Source organism: Eubalaena glacialis, chromosome 5, assembly GCF_028564815.1.
Source record: "Eubalaena glacialis isolate mEubGla1 chromosome 5, mEubGla1.1.hap2.+ XY, whole genome shotgun sequence".
NCBI lineage: Eukaryota > Metazoa > Chordata > Mammalia > Artiodactyla > Balaenidae > Eubalaena > Eubalaena glacialis.
The window spans coordinates 27,049,505-27,068,300 of record NC_083720.1 but is presented as its reverse complement, the minus strand read 5'-3'; the positions used below and the strand labels follow the sequence as shown (position 1 = coordinate 27,068,300).

General features: G+C 36.8%; 1 protein-coding gene across 4 annotated transcripts in view; it reads right to left on the bottom strand.

Annotated features, from left to right (window-relative positions):
* Positions 1 to 18,541, bottom strand: part of CAMK2D (calcium/calmodulin dependent protein kinase II delta) — a 290,301-nt gene extending 271,760 nt beyond the window's left edge. The window contains exons 1-2 of one of the 4 annotated variants that reach the window (XM_061192041.1): positions 18,072 to 18,541; positions 16,381 to 16,475 (exon numbers count right to left, since the gene is read on the bottom strand). In XM_061192041.1, the coding sequence (XP_061048024.1) occupies positions 16,381 to 16,475; positions 18,072 to 18,136 (160 nt within the window). In that variant the 5' untranslated portion in view covers positions 18,137 to 18,541. The remainder of the gene's footprint in view (positions 1 to 16,380; positions 16,476 to 18,071) is intronic. The other 3 variants (XM_061192038.1, XM_061192040.1, XM_061192039.1) reach the window with 3 other exon arrangements.
* Between the last annotated feature and the right edge of the window lie 255 nt (positions 18,542 to 18,796).

Here is an 18,796-nt window from a genome sequence, read left to right as displayed (position 1 = left end):
AAATGTGTGTTCAGTAAATGAGTGAATGAATGATGACTGATGTAATGGGGGTAAAATAAGACATGCGATCCCTTGGGAACTAGAGAAACAAAGTCCAGGGCTACAAAAACTTCAGCATAAAAGACCTCAAATTTCCATTTATTAGACAAAAGCGAGTAACTCAGAATGGTGTAAAGATGTCTTCTTTTCTAGAACTTAGAAGTCCAAACTCAAGACATAATGTCGTTTGTGGGAAATCAGGTGGTAGAGGGAGAGAAAAGTAGGAGTAATTAGATACTAAACATCATAGTAACATGCAAAGGGAGAAAGAACTGGGAAATGAATAAGGGAGTGGAAAAGTATTTGATGTAAGAAGAAAAAAATGAAACACATTCTGATCACATCTACCACAATTACAATCTTTGGGTTCATTGCCTTTGTAGTGAACTTAGGAAAACAAACAGAAAAATGACACAAACTTTTAAGAAAAGTATTCACTGTACCAATGCTTTTGGGAAAACTTATCAAACCAAAAGTCCTTATCATCAGAGCCAATGAACCAGAGATATGCATATGGGAAAGTAAGCAAAGGCACATACAATTGAGTGTTCGTGATGATAAACCTTATTAAAGGTTGGTAATAATACATCCAGGATGAACTAGCTTATGTCTTTACAATATTTATTTCATATTCCTGATCTGTAATAATTTTCCTCCATAAGCAGTGCTTTCCTACCGATGAAATTATGGACAACTCAAACATTAAAAGCTGCCTGCAGAGTCTTTGTTTATGTAGAGAAATTGAAAAAAATTGATAGAAATTAGGGAAATAGCTAATTTAGATTGTGAACTGAAGAGTCCCCAGGCTTCCCTTTCAGGTAGAAAGAGAAATCTGCTACCAAACATTCCAAAATGGTATCATTGTGGCTTTCATTCCTGTAGAATAAAATTTTCTTCCCAATTTTCTGCTTTCTAACTTCCTCCCCACCTCCTCTGTCCTGCCAGATGTACCGTAGAAAGAACATAATAGAATGACAACAGCAAGGGCTTTTGCTATTACCTAGGGTTGGACTTAAATTCTATTCTTACTAGCTGTACAAATTAAAGAAAATTAATATTAAAAAAAAAAAAAACAGAAAAGCGAAAGAAAAAGAAACCTTCCTCCTTACATGTTTAAAAAGTGCCAGAATCCCACCTCACCTTGTGAAGCCCTAGGCAGTTTGGGCCTAGCTTCAAGGCCGTGTTCACTGTACCTGCTAATGATCCACTGCACACTGCTTTTGGGGGACCCCTCTCTACACTCCCCAAAGACCATCCCAAATCTGTTCTCTCTAAGTTCTCAATCCTACTTCTATTCTCTTATTCTCAGCTGAACTGTAACGGTCTTCTTCTCCACTCCAAATGCCTTAGCATCTGTGCAGTCTTCTCCTCCTGCCCCCTGAAGAAGGTCTTTTTCCCACACACACCCAAGTCTCCAGGACTCTACCCCCCAAATTTTACCCTCTTCCCTTACATTATCAGTCTTTCTATTCTCTAGTGATTCTTCTCCCTCTTCCTTCAAATAAGCTTCAGTTTTACTTATCACCAAAGTTAATTCCCTTGACTGGGTTAATCCCTGAAATTACCCCTTGGCATGTGTGTCTGTCTCTCTTTTCCTATTTTATTAAACCAGCAAGGTTTTACATGCTATCTCCATTTATTCTTTAATCCGAAGAAACAGGTTTTTTTCTTTCTCCATTGAACAAATATTTATTAAATACCAATTATATTTCAGGCAACATGCTCAGTTACGAGGATGTGAAGATGAACAACAGACTAGCCTGATCCTCATGACTGCTTCGCTCACATGACGGAAATTCTGCTGTCTGGGAAACCCAGGCCTTTTCTTGGTCCTCATTTCTTTCTATTTCTCCGTAACATCGAACATCACTAGCCATCCCCTCCTTTGCAAAAATTCTCTGAGTTCAAAGCACTGCATTTTCCTTTTCTGACATATCCCTTCACTTCTCTTAAACTAATCCTACTTCCCCCTTTCACCCATGAAAATGCAGGTATTCCCCCACATCACCGTCCTAGGCTCTCTTTTCTTTCCTTTCTATCTTCTCTCCTTTGTGATCTTTTCCACTAGCACGTCATCTCTGTGTAGACAAGTCACAAATAGCAGCTAAACTGATTACTGCAGTTTATTATAGATTAAAAACAAAGAAAGAAAAAAACAAACAAGGCTTGGAGAGGTTACGAAGTTCACCCAAGATCACGAGGACTAGGAACTGGTAGAGACAGGTCTTGAACCTTGGCGATCTGATTTCAGAGCAGATGCTCTTAACCTGTACAGTATACTGCGCTGCTTCCCCAGTCCCTTTGTGAAGGACCACGCTCAATTTTCAATGGTCTTTTAGATATTTCAACCTGAATATACAGCTTAAACACACGTCAATTCATCATCTTCCTTCATTAAAATCAGTTCTAGATTTCGACCTCTCAGTTTGTTATATGAAAGTTACAATTTTCCCCATGATTCAGCTTGAAACCCCAGTCAGCCTTATCCTTCACTATCTTAAGGTTTCAGAATTTCAGCATCTTACACTCTAAGCCAATCCATCCTTCTTACTCACTGCTGCCCAGTAATGTCTTAGATGACCTCTTTAAAGTGTCACCACTGTATTTAAGACAATATTCTCAACTTGGCAATCAAAGACCTTTATATGTTTACAAGCTTTTTTTTTTTTCCTGATTTCCCACAGATTCTCTACCTTCTGCCCAAACATTTCTGCACCCCTGTGTCCTTTATCCTTCTTCCTTCCTCCCATCCATCTTAACTTCTACTTCCTCAGTGTTACTTTTCTTGCTTCCGCAACTAAACGTCACTACTAGGTACACTGAATTATCATACTACATTGTTTTATTACTCATCTTTATCTTTTCTATAATCATTTATGTGTGTCTCCTATTCTCCAAACCATGCTATAAGTTTTTTTTGTGGCAACTGAGCGTATTTTATTATTTTCATGCCTCCTACAGCTTGCTTTTGACAGGCATAATGCAAACAGTTCTGACATCTTTTAGGGAAAACGCTAACCTTGCTTTCTTTCCTCATCAAGAGTAGATATAGGCTATCGTATTCTTCATTATTAAATGTTAAGCTCCCAAAGGTACATAATCACACAGAGGAAAAGAGAGACAGACTTACTTTCTTGGGGATAAAAAAGCTGGATATAAAATGTTTTAAAGATAGAACATCTTTATAGGAATAGAGTTACTGACCCAGAGACCTACCCAAATTCCAGCCCAGGTAATTCGCTCCTTGCTCTCTAAAACCCTCTGCTATTTCAGCTGGGTAATGCTGGCTCCTCCCCTCCGTGGCCCAGGAGGGAATGGGATGTGCACTACGAAACAGCTGCAACATGCCACTCGGGAGGATAGGTCTCACAGCACTGGGCACAAGAATCCCCGAGTGTCCCTCACCCACACTGCAGAAGTACTGTGGGACTCAGGGAACGTCTCAGATCCTTGAATGAAAGACGCTAACCAAGCATTACTATGAGCTACAAGAATTTTTCAAAAGACTCATTTCTCACTTCCCTCCACCTTTCTTCCCCAAAGCTTGCTATAAACAGTCTGAATGAAACATTTATATGCTAGATGGAGGAGAAATTATCCTCTCAAAGCTAAGTGCTATTTTTAAGACTGACTGTGTGTGTTCACTGTATATTTCTAATACTGGTATCTCTAAATTTGGATTTAGTTGGTTCATATTATTCTAAAACATAGTCTCCTACCTAAAATAGTTTCTCCAAGTTTGCAAAAGGTCAACAGATATTAATTTCATTTAAAAAAAATCATTATTGCTTTAAAAGATTAACTAGCTCAGTGATCCTTTAGCCATCCCTGTTCAAGTCTTAGGGCCTTCTCTATACTATGTCACTGGCAGATTATGGATACTGTGATTATTAGCACTAAATAGAGGAGACAGCGCTGTAAGTAATCCAATAATTGGTTCTCTGTCAAGATGAGATAGGATATTTTTTTCTTTCAAAGAGACTTAAGGTTAACAATTAAATTTTGTTATCCCTTTTCCTGATCATAAAATACACAGGAAGCAGGTGGCAAAGTCAATCCAAAGAATATTTATTTCCAAAAATAATTTCCAAAGCACATAAATACTAGTGACAGTAGGCCTCAATCCTATTTACATTTATAGGAGTTCAATAGTTCTCTGATACTTTTTTTTTTTCCTTCTCCAATTCTACTAGAATGAAAACTGGCCTAAATGAAAACTGGCCTGAAATCAGGAGCCCTACACTCAGATAACAGGAGTAGACTTTGACCCTGAAATTCTGCTTGCAAACTGGAATTAGGATTTTTCCCACCCTACTTTCTAACGACTATACCAACCTTGAGTCACTGTTTTTGAAGTCAATAGAAGGCTTTCTCCTCCACAAAGCTCCTACCCCAAAACAAAAAAACTCTACTATAAATTATATATATATATACATATATCTATATGTATATATAGAGAGAGAATAAAACAATATAGCCCCCCTTTAAACTACAAGTTACATAGCCCTTAATATTAACAAAACTGGTGAGATCTTACAAATTAAAATGTTTTATAGATGCTAAGTTCCCTTAAAAAAAATAGGAGGAAAATATTGCACGGTTAAGCCTAGCTAGGGAGGTTAAATATTTAAATTGAAGTTGTCTTCTAAGTGAATGAGAGATTTTTTTCCATTATTTAAGTGAAGGAAATAAATGACTATTTTCTACCATCAGCTTGTGCTAAATTATATATCATATCACAGAATTAATCTGTTAATTTTGGGCTTTTCTTATTAAGAGTATAGTGTATACAAATCTAACTGCTAAAAGTTCTGGGTCCCTAAATATGTATTCATTTATCATAATATGATGTAGTTTGGGAGTCATTTATTCATTCATCTGTTCAGTAAATATCTGTGAAGGGTCCCAGGCACTACTCTAGACACTGGGCATTCAGGCAGTGAATAATGTCAATACCATTTTTAGACATCTTACTTACCTTTGGCTTTGAACCAAAACCTGCATTTTCTTAACAAGTTATTCATCCAATAGCACAACTGCAGAAACCATCCAGTTTTTCTTGTTTATAAACAAAAATGGGATTCCCTAGGGCACTTTTAATATTGGTTGATTTTCTTTAAAAACTCTAATTATCCTCCTGTCCTTCATCTTTCACTCAGTCCCTCAAATTTTTTTTTTTTTTTTGTATTTGCCTCAAAGCTAAATAAAACAAAATATGAGGTAGATAAGTTGTTATTACTCTCTTATCAGCTGTTCATCCCTAATGACTCAGGGTTGTAAAATCCCCGAAACCCAACATATTTAATACCTTCTAACAGATCCTGCTGCACTTAAATGATTCACTGAAAGAAAAAATGTCCATCTCTTTTCATCAATTTTTGCATGCTTTCATGAAACTTTATATACAGTAAGTTGACCACTCAGGGTTAAAAAATACTTATCTACTTTCCAGTTCACTCTTTATTGGCACTTAACGATTTCTTTGCTTCTCGTTAATTTTTTAAATAATATCCTATTATATCTTTTCTATCCATCTTTAAATTCAAAAGTGGTCATTTTCAAAACCCAGTTCCGAGATCAGCTCCTCTAGTAAGTTTTCCCTTACCTTTCAACAACCCAGTTACTTCCTTATACCCCAGAATGAGTAAATACTTCCATTGTGACACTCATCAACCTGCCTGATGATATACTTCGATTGTGACACTTATCAACCTGCCTGGTAATATACTTGACTCCACATCTCTTTCACCTTGAAATGAAGGACCTTATCTTTGTACTTTTGTTTACCTAGCAGGGGGTGTGGAACAAGGTAACTGTTCTTTTGTTAAATTGAAATTAGAGGGCTTCCCTGGTGGCACAGTGGTTAAGAATCTGCCTGCCAATGCGGGGGACATGGGTTAGAGCCCTGGGCCGGGAGAATCCCACATGCTGCGGAGCAACTAAGCCTGCAAGCCATAACTACTGAGCCCACGTGCCACAACTACTGAGGCCCGGGCGCCTAGAGCCCGTGCTCCGCAACAAGAGAGGCCACAATGAGAAGCCTGCACACTGCAACGAAGAGTAGCCCCCCGCTCCGCAACTGAAAGCCCGTGCACAGCAACGAAGACCCAACACAGCCAAAACAAACAAATAAATAAATAAATTTATTTAAAAAAATTGAAATTGAAATTTAGAATCATGCTTCCCAAAATACAGTTTTACTAGCATACTTAAATGTTATTGGTGGAAATGTACAACATTTGCATAATGCAATCTGGCAACATTTATCAAGTATTTTGATAATTCAATCCTCTAACCCATTAATTCTCCTTTATGAATATCCCCTAAGAAAAGAATTAGAAATATGAAAAAGTTTTACAAAACAATGTTTACTATCATGTCATTTATCATAGCAAAGAACAAACTTTTTTTAAAAAACTAGCAATACTAAAACTGATGCTTTACTTAGTGAAGTGTAATTCAAAGGATTTGTAGTCACATAGGGAAATTTTATAACATTAAGCAAAAAAGCAGGACACAAAATTGTGTATTTTAGTCTAGTATTCTGACAAATTAAGAAGAAAAAAAGAAAGAAAACAAAATAGTAACAGTGATTGTTTGGGGTAATAACTTTGAATGTGTCTTCCTCTTTCTATTTTTCTGTACTTCCCTGATTCTGTATTTAGAATATATATTTTTATATAATTTTTAAGTGTTTTTATCCAAGTTGGTAATAAATAATTTAAAAAGTATTTCAGAGGTATGTCCAAAGTGTACATTTCTCTCTGTAAAAAATATGATATATAATCTTTAATATAAAAGCATATACAATTTGCTTTACTAAAATAATAAAAGATTCATCATAAATAAAGTTTCTACAAAATGGCCAGAATGTTCAGCTGAACTAATTTCACAAATCACTTCTGCCACATCTGGCCTTTAAATTGCCATTTAAAAATATGATTGAAATGTTTTTATGAAAAGAGCATATTTTCTAAAATATATATATGATATACACTGTAAAGTTATAGAATTGTGAAATCCCCAATTTCCTGTAACATATCACACAAGAAAAGTTCCTTGAAGAGGAAATACAAATAAGTGCTCTAAAATATGTGTTCTGTTTTCCAATATTGAAACAAGTACACTTCCCAGTCCTTCTACCAAGTTTCAGAATTGACAGACACAGCAATTATAACAGCTGGCCTCTAACTGCCTTTACTAAAAAATCAAATAATTACTCTAAGCAAATAATATCCATGATTTGTGTATCCAAAACTCTATAAAGTATCACCAAAATGCTTTTTAAAGTGAGCTTTGTTAAAAGCTAAGTGAAAAAGTAACCACCTCTGGAGAATGGATCAAAAATTTTAAAATCCAAACATGTTTTAAAAATTTAATGATGACATGAATCTGACATTACTGAAGTGATACTGATGGACACACAGACAATGAAAATGTCACCCCTTATTATTGAGCCACTTTACATTACATGGTTTAAAAAAAAAAAAAAGCAATGAGAATTTGTACGCAGTTGCTCAAAAATTTACTGAATTATACAAAATTCTTTCCAATGAATAATCTGTCATCTGAAAGCTAATGGAATAATTAGGGAATTGTGAATAATTGGGAATTAATTTATTCAGTTAGTGAATGCCACCTGACATGAAACCTTAGCTCAATTTTCATGTATTTATCTGTCATAGGACTCTGTTAATCAGAGGTCTATTTCAAAAGACAGAATCTTATTTGCTCACCCATTCATCTGTCCACTCATTCAACAAACATTGACAAGTATATGCAATATTGTAATTACTGTGCCAGGCACAAATTCAAAGATAAGTTTAAAAATGTCCACAAGATGCTTGAAAGCTACAACATAAATAACTGCAATACAAGGGGAGAGATGTGACAAGCTCCTAAAGAAACATGAAAAAGCTACGCAAAGGATGAGAAAAATCATCACATCTGGCTAGAGAAGGGAAGGAGGGGTGGAGAGGAAGTCAGGGGTGGCTTCCTGGAGGAAGCAGCACCTGAACAGGGTCTTAAAGGAGAGAGGAGTTCAACAGTACTAGGTGTACTCATTCCACCTGCAGGGTGGGGCCGGACTTTTTCCCTTCCTTTGAACATGCTGCTTCACTTTGCCTGGCCAACCATTTCTCCTTCTTTTATAACAGGCTCACTTATCATTCTAAACACAATCTCACACATAAATCTCTTCATGAAATCTGTGATACCAACCACCTCCAACCGTATCTCCGTTGAAGGCCCTGTGAATACCTCTATTACAGCCCTTAAAAGCTCCGTATACTGTATTTACCAGGCCAGCATCCACATTAATAGACCATGAAATACCTGAGGGCAGAATCTCTACCTTTCACGTCCATCTCTAGATCTGAGCAAATGCTCAGCACAGTGGGTACTTAGAGGTCTAATGATGAGGTGACTAAATGAATAAAAATTGTTGCAACTATCAGCTGGAAAACCTGTGTAAGAAGCTATTTAAAAGAGTTGAATTAAGAGGAAAAGAAAGCTCAAATTAGAATGGTGAGAAAGAAGAGAAGGAAAAGGAGTTGAGATAGGTTAAGGGAAAGACTGGTTAAGGAAAAGAAATGAATTAAGCCTTCTTGAAAGCCTGGGGAAATTATGGTGCCATTCACAGAAGGGGAAAATTGGTGAGTCCACTGGGGACGTGGAGAGTTTGGGCCTGGATTACTAGTGAATACACTTCAGCAGAAATTTAAGTTATCTATAACATAGCCTCCAAAAATTGCAAAGTATTTCTTTACCAAAACATCAAATTTTAATTTAAACACTAATGCCGTAATGTGGCATATCTCAACTCTATAACTTCCTTATAAGATAGAATAAAAATCTGATTAATTTTCACTTACTACATTTACCTTTAATAAGTTAGTTTTATACAACTTACTCTTACTGATTTCAATGTGTATACATCATCATAAATGAAATTTCTTCAAAAGGAATTTCCTGTTACTAAAAAAATTCCAAATAATTTAAGCCTTCCCTAGCCTTAAGGGAGAGGGTAAGATTATATACTAATATATGAGAATTAATGCAGTTTATTCCATGATTTATACACATACAACTCAAAATAAAATACAGTTCACCTAGATAATAAGTGCATAGTTTTTCCATTGGCACCTGATTCATCGACTAAGATCAACCAGTTAATTAAAAAGTCCCAGAGTATAGGGAAATAAAAGAGGTAGCTCTCCCAAAAAAGTTAGGGATAGTGATTAACTCTTAGAATGAGGCAAGGGATGGGAATCAGCAAGAACACACAAGCAGCTTCAAAAGTAAAGGGAATGTTCTAATTATTAAGTTGGGTGGAGGTTTACTAGGTGCTTGATTACTGTTTTATAATTAAATATGCATAATTGCATATATCAAATTTTATGTAACAAATTTTTTTAATCCCTGTGCAACCTAACAAAAAGTAGAGAACCTTAGGTAGAACAATTAACTGTATATAAATATTACATAACAATATTATACATATATCTTTATACTACTTGCTATACCCACGAGTTATTTTTGCAACAAATAAAAAACTTAAGTTTGTATTTTTCTTTCAGTTGCCATACTTCTGTATGAATTTGACACATACAACAGTGCTGTCCAAGAAGAAACAACGAAACACACATTTGTCTTCCATTCTTCACTGGTCTAACAAGATGAGGCAGAGGAGAATGCCTTTCTGAGCAGGTTTCTCTGAGCTTTGGCTAAGGGCTGAGTTTTAAGTAAATCATTTAGAAGAAGTAATCCTAGGAACTTTATGTTAATCAGTTAATAAATTAAGTTCACCAAAATATTTCATTCTTCTGTAATCATTTTCCTACCATCTTAATAAGATTTTTCACTACATCGTTTTCCTTTCACAAAAGAGCATGGCGAGGCCTTCTGAAACTTCATTTTGATCTTATGTTACCGCAGCAATTAAAACACTATCTTCTCTCACAAGTTGGAACCCCAAATATATTTTCCCCAAATAAATACTCAGTTCCATACATTGCATTGGGAATATAAAGATGTATATAAGGTATAGTTCTTTTTATAAAGGAACCTGAAGTTTAGTGGGGAGATGAGTCAAGCACATACAGATCAGTACAGAAAGGTTAAGATAAGTTCTCTGTAACAGCAATCAATGGGATGTGATGATAGAAAGATCCAGGCTTTACAGCCAGAGAAAACTGGGTTGAAATTCTTGATTCTACCATTTACTAACACTGAGGCTCTTAGTAACTCAGAGTAACTCTTAGTAACTCTATTTAAAAATGGAGATAACATTGTCTATCTGAATGCTGCAGTGTGGATTAAATAAAGTGTCTTAAAAGGAGATCGTAGTATTAGAAAAGGGTTCACCTAACTAAAAAAGTCAATGATGATGTTGTTCTGTGACTGTGTATAATTATAATAGTTGATATTTAAAATCAAAACCTAACAACAAACAGAGCTATGCTCTCTCCCCTCCAAACCTACCAGTTTCCCCATCCTAGAATAAGAGACAGGTTATGGCAGATGAAAGGTCTATGAATTCACCTTAAGTATTGTGATATCTACTTTAACTAGAATCATAAGAATTTTGTCACCTAAAAAATTTCCTACTATAAAAATAACTTCTTACTAATAGTCGCAATAAACATACCATATGAATAAAATAACATTTTCATTATAATCAGATATCTAAACTATTTTGAACACTCTCTCCAAATTGTTTATTTAGACTTTGGTACTTGAGCCCCATCTGCATTATGGTTTTAAAAATTTATTTAAATCCATTTTATATAAAAGCCTTCCTTCATTTCCCTAGGCAGAAATAATCTTTCCCTCCTTTGAAAATCCACAGCACTTTATTCATGCCAGACTTATACCACCATTTATGTCTTCTATGCTCTCTATTTATGTAGATGTGTAAAATTTAATAATTTTAATCATTAAATATTTATCAAATAAAAACATAAAATGAGGTCACCTTTGTGAATGTGCTTAGTAATCTATAAAGCAGTATAAAATATAAATTATAAAGGTATTATATTTTAGAGTAAAAATATTTTGCTAAGGCTCCATTTAATATATCACAGTACAATTTACTAAATGATACTACTATAATTTAAAAGCTTTAAAAGAGCCTTCCATGTAAACAATCATTAACCAATTGCCAATAATTTATTAAAAAAAAAAAAACTCTACACACTATACCCCAATAAATGAGTATTTACTTTTTAAAAAAATACTGACCCAGCCCTAGAGACACTAGGAGTTGGCCTACCTCAGTATGAGCCCAAGGAAAAGACTTAAAAATTAATTAAAATTTTAGTTAACAAAAGAAGTTAAATGTCCAAGAAAATCCTACTATGTGCTTTAGAGTAATTCATGATTGTTAACACTGAAAAAACTCATAAAAAGTAATTACTAAATTTTAGTTTTTATATTGAATTGATTCAATATTTCAATGGAAATGAAAAGTATTAATCTAAATGTATAAACAATCAAGGTTCTCAGGGTGTTCAATTCCTACTGAGCGATCAGTCAGGTACAGGTTATACTAGTTATTAACACATCACAGTGAAGCACCTGACAACCACATTCCCTAAGTTTGCCTTGCTTAATGATGCTGGAATACTTAAAGTATTTTCATTATTTCCTGGAAATATAGATATACATGTTTATTTTCTATCTCCTACTTTTGAATATCAATAATATTTTTATTCACCAAAAGAGAAAAATAAATACTTAATATTAAAGCCTATGTAAATATAAATACAACTAAACATAACCAAAGGACACTAAAATGATAAGGATGATACATGCCACTTTGGGTCTCAATAATTGAAGAGTTGTAGAGATTCCATGTACAAAAATCAAATGATTTACTAATTTTTTCTGAAAATATTGTTTGAGCCAAGAAACTTTTCAAAAGTTAGTATCATTTGCCCAATTAGTTCCAAACTGCCAAATCAATAATGTATAATCAGAACAACTTGATTCACCTATATCGTCTCAGTTCTACTTCCAATTCAAGACAAGTAACCACAAGGTTGAGAAATTATAGTAATTTCTTGACTGCCTGGATGCCAAAAAAAGAAAACAATGTAGCAAGAGTTAGTTATTGACATCCCTATTATAACATAAATAAGACTACTTAGGGACATACATGCAATATTCAGATTTCACAGCTGAGACCTAATTTTCTGTACATGGTCAAAACAGTTTATAAAGTCCTGATTCATGTTCTAGTAATACCAATCTAGGAATTAACAAAACTAGCAAAATCAAAGTTTACTTGCATTATATCTGAAGTTTTACAGAAATATAAAATGAAACCCCATTCTAACTTTAGCAATAGAGGTAAAATATACTTGTAATAGCATATATTATTTCAAGTTTCTATTGTAATTTATAATATTCTACAAAACAATGACTTGTGGTATTTCACAGACTCTATGTAATAAGAAGTGGTTTCTAATGATCAAAAAAATACACTGGGAGATGAACATCAAGAAGCCAGTGGTACCATAAAAAAATCTTTTACCACAGGGAGGCTTTAAAATGTGAAATAAGTCACACGTACTGTTTCCAAAGACATCTGCCACCAGAACCATCAGTGCACTGGATTCTGAACTGCAATCCCAGTCCTTCATGGACTTTACATAATCTGACAGTACCTTACAGTTACAAAAATGTCAAAATAGACAAAATATCGAAAGAGAAGGGCTAATTAGCATTTGTTAAGTACTAACCTAATTTATCAAAATGATATACTTTCTACTTCTCATGGTAATAATATGAGAAAATTCTATTATCACTATCCACCATTTACTAAGCACGCCTTCTATTCCTAGCTAACAAAAAAATTTTTAGAGGACAGAAATTACATATAAAATATCAGATGACTGAAACATTTCTACACCATTTTTTATTTTAAAAACAAGCCAAATTATATATGAATGTACTTATCTATCTGACCAGTACTGTATGAATGTATGAAGAGTGCATGCAAAGAGTATGAATGCTCTTTGCATGCACGTGTTAACGCAAAAGGAAAGAAATTCTTCAACAGACTCTGAGTCTCCCAAATATGCTGTGTGTGACTAACAGCTGAGAGGAAATGCAACTGAAACTGTCTGCTGGAAATCCATTAAAATCTAGGCACAGAAAAATGCATGGGTGACAGTATAGTTGGAGGTGCAAATTTGTGCAGGAATGTAGCCAAAGTTTTGGCAATTCCCTCATGGTCTTAGATGTACTGACAATGGCCTTTCTTTTTCAGTTGTAATGTTACACTTAAAGAACATCATTTAATGGAGTTGAAGGACCTGCTTGGTCTTTAAAACAAATAGGCTTAAAACTTTTATTTACAGAGGTATGGCATTTCTAATAATACAAACAAAAATTTGCACAAAAAGTTACATGATCCACAAAAACTGCCATATGCAACCAAAAAAAAAAAAAGTCATTACCTTGAGGTGAAAAAATGCTGTTTTGCATTTCATTCTACATTTCCCTTTAGGGAAATTACTTTAAATTTTTTTCTGCAAAAGAAGTTTTTTAGGATCATTATCTTCTGGGAAGGGAGTGCTTTGAAAGGAGAATTCATATTTTTAAGCACGTGCTCTTAGTATACTACCTTACAGACTTCTTTACATCCAGTATTTGCTTGTTCTTAGGAATGAACTAGGTATCTAACTCCTTTACACACCATTTAATAGCCACATGTGATACGAGTCACTCTGTACTGAGCCTCTCCTACTATGTCCTCAATGCTGTAGAATGTGATACTAAAAAGTGAAAGCATGGTATTCTTCCATTAAGAGTTTATAGCTTACTATCAGTATAGGTTTAACAAATGTATACATTCAAAGGTATAAATATTCTACAAACTCTAACTGGTGTGACAATATAAAATAAATTGAACATTTTGAAGGAAAGGTACGATAGTATTTTATAGGTGAGCAGTAATAAGTAAAATTGACACAGCACTTTGCACTTTTTAAGAAGTATTTCTCATAAAATTCACTGAATCCTCAAAACAACCCGTTATACCATATAGGGATTTTTTTTCCCCCATTTTACTGAAGAATCACCTGAGATCAAGAAAAGTTAAGTGACCGAACCAAATCTACATACTAAGTACACTAAATAGTAGAACCAAGATTCAAACTGGGTTCTCACAGCTAAATCAAGGCTGCCACTGGATTTATGATTTTCAAGTTCTGTCATACAAATAATTTCCTTTGATCCTTACAACAACCCAATGAAGTAATAGCAGCTAATATTCACTTAATGCATATTGCATAGCAGGCATTGTTCTATACTGCATTAATTCACTTACTTGTCACAAAAACCCTATAAAAGGGTTATATTATTATTTGATTTTACAGATGAGAAAACTGAGGCTCACAGAAGATATGTAAACTGCCCAAGATCACACAAATAATAGGTAGGGGAATCATAATTTAAATCCAGGGCATCTAGTTCCCACAGCTTCTTCTTCACCTCATTCTTCAGTAGGTTAAGAAACTTGCCCAAAGTCACAAGAAAAGAAAACTGCAAAGGGAGAACAAGAAGCATGTATGTTAGCCCTTCACCCTAACTACTTTCCCTAAATGTAATTTGAACAATAAGGATCATTAAATCCAGAAGGGGCAAGGGGGCTTTGGTGTAGACTGTTCTCTAAAGCAGAGTATGAGCAGGTGAGGGACATCAGCAGAGTAGCAGGGAGAAGGAGCTCCATCAGGCTAGAGAAGACTTATCTTCCATATATTCGAGGCAAAAGAAAGTAAAATAAAATGTACGTGAGCAGAGACAGGCGTATTTGCCACCCTGGTGTAGGTAGTATGAACTGTGGTAGATGAAAAGGGATGACTCTAACTAAGAAATTAGTAAAAATGAAGCACAAGACTGATTTATTTTGAGAGAAAATTTAAAGCCACTGAAAGATATGGGATAGGTGTTGTAACGCCTCCAAAAGAACTGATACCCCACTCCTGCCAAAAGTACCTAGCACACAGGAAGAAATTATATAAGCATTGAAAAAAATTTGACTACACTTTTTCATTTTTCTTTTTCTTTTTTCTTTTTAACACTAAAATGTCATTTACAGTCTAGCAACTCCTTTACCGTTAAAAATGTTCCTGTGGAGGAGAGCGAAGTGGGGAAAGGGAACGTAATTGAGCATAACGTGCTTCTCATTAGTTCTCACGTCCTGAATCTATGGTGTGGGTTACTTTAACAGGTAGACCGTCCTCAGACTCATTAAAATCAGGTGAAGGAAATCACAACAAAATCCCATTTAAATGAATAAACTGAAATGTCAACCTAAATCTAAAGTACACGTTAAAAGTAGAATCTGCAATAAAGAGAAAAAAAAAAATCATGGCAGAGACAGACACAATGATACCAGGATACTAGAAAGCAACACTTTTTAGAAGACAAGTTAAAGGAAAAGTAACCCTAATGGAATTTTTTCTCTCATTACTTAAAATAAACCAGGTCACTGTAATGGACCTACACTATGGCATTTTGTTCATTTTTATTTCATCAAGCCATAAATTCCCATGGAAACACCTTAGACACGTGCTCACAATAATTGGAATGCTTACCCTTTCAGTATAAGTACTTTTGCATGAGTTCAACAAAATAAAAAGAATGCAATGAGGCCCCTCCAAGTTTTTTGCTTATGTCAACAGCTATTTTATGAGTATGAATTACCTTTGCCATTATAAAGCATGTGTAAAATACATTACATGAGTGAGAAGCCTTACTGCAGATGATCCAGTAAAGGTCTGCACACAGAAACATCAAAATCAAGGTGAATTTCCTAGAATATAGCAACCATAAAATTTTCCTCCCAACGCCATTACTGTTAAATATACCTTGATGAATTAAGTTCAAGTGTAACTACAATTGAAATATATGATTCAACTGAGTTATGACCCATTTTTCCTCTCAAAAGCAAAAGGGAATAATGACAGTTGTGAGACTTACATTTTTCCATTCCAGGGTTTTTCTGAAAGTTATTTCACAGGGGAGCTAAAGGCAAAATGCACTTAGTGACATTTATTTGCTTTAAAATAGTTATTTATGCTACTACTCACAGGACAGATAGAATTTTAATAACAATTTATCAAATAACAATTGTATTTGGTCATTTATTTTTAAACTGTACAGACCAAGAGGCATTCAGGAAGGAAATAATCACAAAATGTCATATGATACCTAAGGCTACAATTATAACTAAATGACATATTTACATACAACAGAACCAACATACAACAGAACGAACAACCAACATGACAAATACACAAGTAACATATATATGTGATTGAAAATACCCACCCCTAGCAGAAAGCTTTTTGGTGTTGATAATTTTGGCAGCATATTCTTGTCCAGTAGGGATTTTCATACATCTTCTCACCACTGAGAATGCCCCCCTGAAAACCAATAATTAGCAGGTCATCAATATAATCAGCTCTGATATTCTATTAAAAACACACATCTGAGCATTTTTATTGAATTTAGTGAACTGTCAAATAGCAGTATACCATATAGAAATATCCAGAAAATGAACCATTCTTCCTGGAAACTGAGACCCTCTTTAATGTTGAAGAATAAAATTAGATTTCATTAACTGGGAGCACACATTATTAATCAACAAAAGGAAGAGAACTGCCAATTACGACGGCTCTTGTTTGCACATGAAACTTGAAAACATTTTACACTTCACACTAACACAGCACCAAATGCTCTGAGAAGAAACCCTGCAAAGAGCAGAGCTGAGGAGGAGCTGCCTATTTATTTTAGTAGGAAAAAATAAAATTAATGTGGCTCCAAGTAAGTAAATATGGTGATTGTTTTCATTAAAATAAATCTTAGGAACACTTGTGTGGGGTTTAACAAATCCTGCTATGGTGACTTCTCTGTGCCCTGTTTCGGGCTGGGGGAGGGGAGAGATTTGAATTAAGCTGCTCTTCCGACATATTCTCCATGTTTTAACAGCAGACAACATAAATATATAAGCATATGATTTTCATTACATTTAAAAGATATTTACATGTCCTCTAATTCAACTGTATAAAACAACACCACACACATAAACCCGCCCCTTTCTTAAGCAATGTTCGAAACTAGCGACAGAGGATTTGGGTTTGGGTTTGATGCTACATAAATTAACGTTCACGGCTCGGCCTCTAGGTTCTCTGCACAGGTTCTCAGTAGGTCTCCTGTCCCCTTCCTTAACATCACCAAGTACAATAGTTCTGCCAGTCAGGTGTAAGAGGTCGTTTTATACAACGCTGGGCTACCCTTGGGAAGCTCTCTCCCGGTGACCAAAGGGCTTTTCCGCTGCTTGTATAAATAAATCCTCCCAGAGAATGCGAAGATGTACACGTAAATCCTAGGAAGGATGATGATGAGCGAGTAATCTAGTGCAAAGAATAATCGTGGGTATGGGACAGGGGTTCGAGTTCCTTGGGGTGGCCCTTTTCCTGGACAGAACAACTACCGGACGCGAAATAGACTCTACGCCAAGTTGAACTTTCGGCATCAATAAATATGGCACCGTCTGTGGCTGCGAGTTCCCATCCGTACGTGGGTCGTACGGCCGACACGCCTGCGAAGCAGAAGGCATCTCTATTTACAGAAAACATGATCTATGTTGCATTTTACATGGGTTCTTGTTTCCTCTCCATACACACACACACGCTCGCACACTTCTCAGGTTGACAGCTGCAACTGCAGGGATCGTAAATCCACCAAGTCTCTGGTGCAGAAAGGTGGGGGGAGCGGGAGAAGGTGGGCTGAGGATTATCGGAATGGGCCACAGCCGGGGTGGAAGGTCTTGCCCCTTCTTTGTCCCTTCCTCTTACTAACACAGCACCTTCCTCCGAGCTGACACGCCAGGGGCCCTCCTCCCTCTCCTCCCGTCTCCCAAATTCCCTCGCCCCACGCGGGAGGCCGGTGGGTCGGGGGTAACGCGACCCGCCCTCTGCTGGAAAGGGGACGTGAGGGTGCCCGGCAAAGGCGCTTACTTTCCGAGCTCCTCGAAAAGCTGATACTCGTCCGTGAACCTGGTACAGGTTGTAGTCGAAGCCATCCTCGGTCCGGGCTGTACCCCTGGCTGGGAGCGCGGCGGACAAGACGCGAGCAGACGCGCGGCTTCCCCAGGACTAGTCCCGCGGCGCTGTCACCCAGGGCCGCCCTCACTTTCCTCGTCCGAAAGTAGCTCGCCGGCGAGGGCGTATGCGCAGGGGCGGGGCGGGAGGGGAGATGACCAGAAAGGGTGGCGTGGGGTCTCCTCCCTACGGTCCGCCGATCCTCCTCCTCCTCCTCCTCCTCCGGGCCTCGCTTCCTTCTTCTCCTCCGGTCGTTCCACCCGCCCCCTTTCCAGCCCCTCTCCTCAAATGCAGGGGCAAAGTACTCAAGAAGAGGGACCGGGAAATGGAAAAACAGCCGGGTACGGGGCGAGCGGCGAGCAGTTGCGAAACGATCCGCACCGGAGCAGGAAGGGTAGAGGCGGAGGGGAGGGAGCCCGAGGGGGCGGAGGCCGCGGAGCCGGGAGCGGACAGCTCGAGCCCAGCTGCAGCTGTCAGCAGGCGCGGGCGCGGGGTGCACCAGGGCCGGCCTCCCAACCGCGGGCACCTCGGCTGCCTCGCGCTCCCCACGAGCCCACGCCGCCCCGAGACTGCGCGGCGGAAGAAAAAGCGCTGGGCTCGGGCGAAGCCTCGTCTGCTGTCCCCAGGCCTCCGCCTCCTCC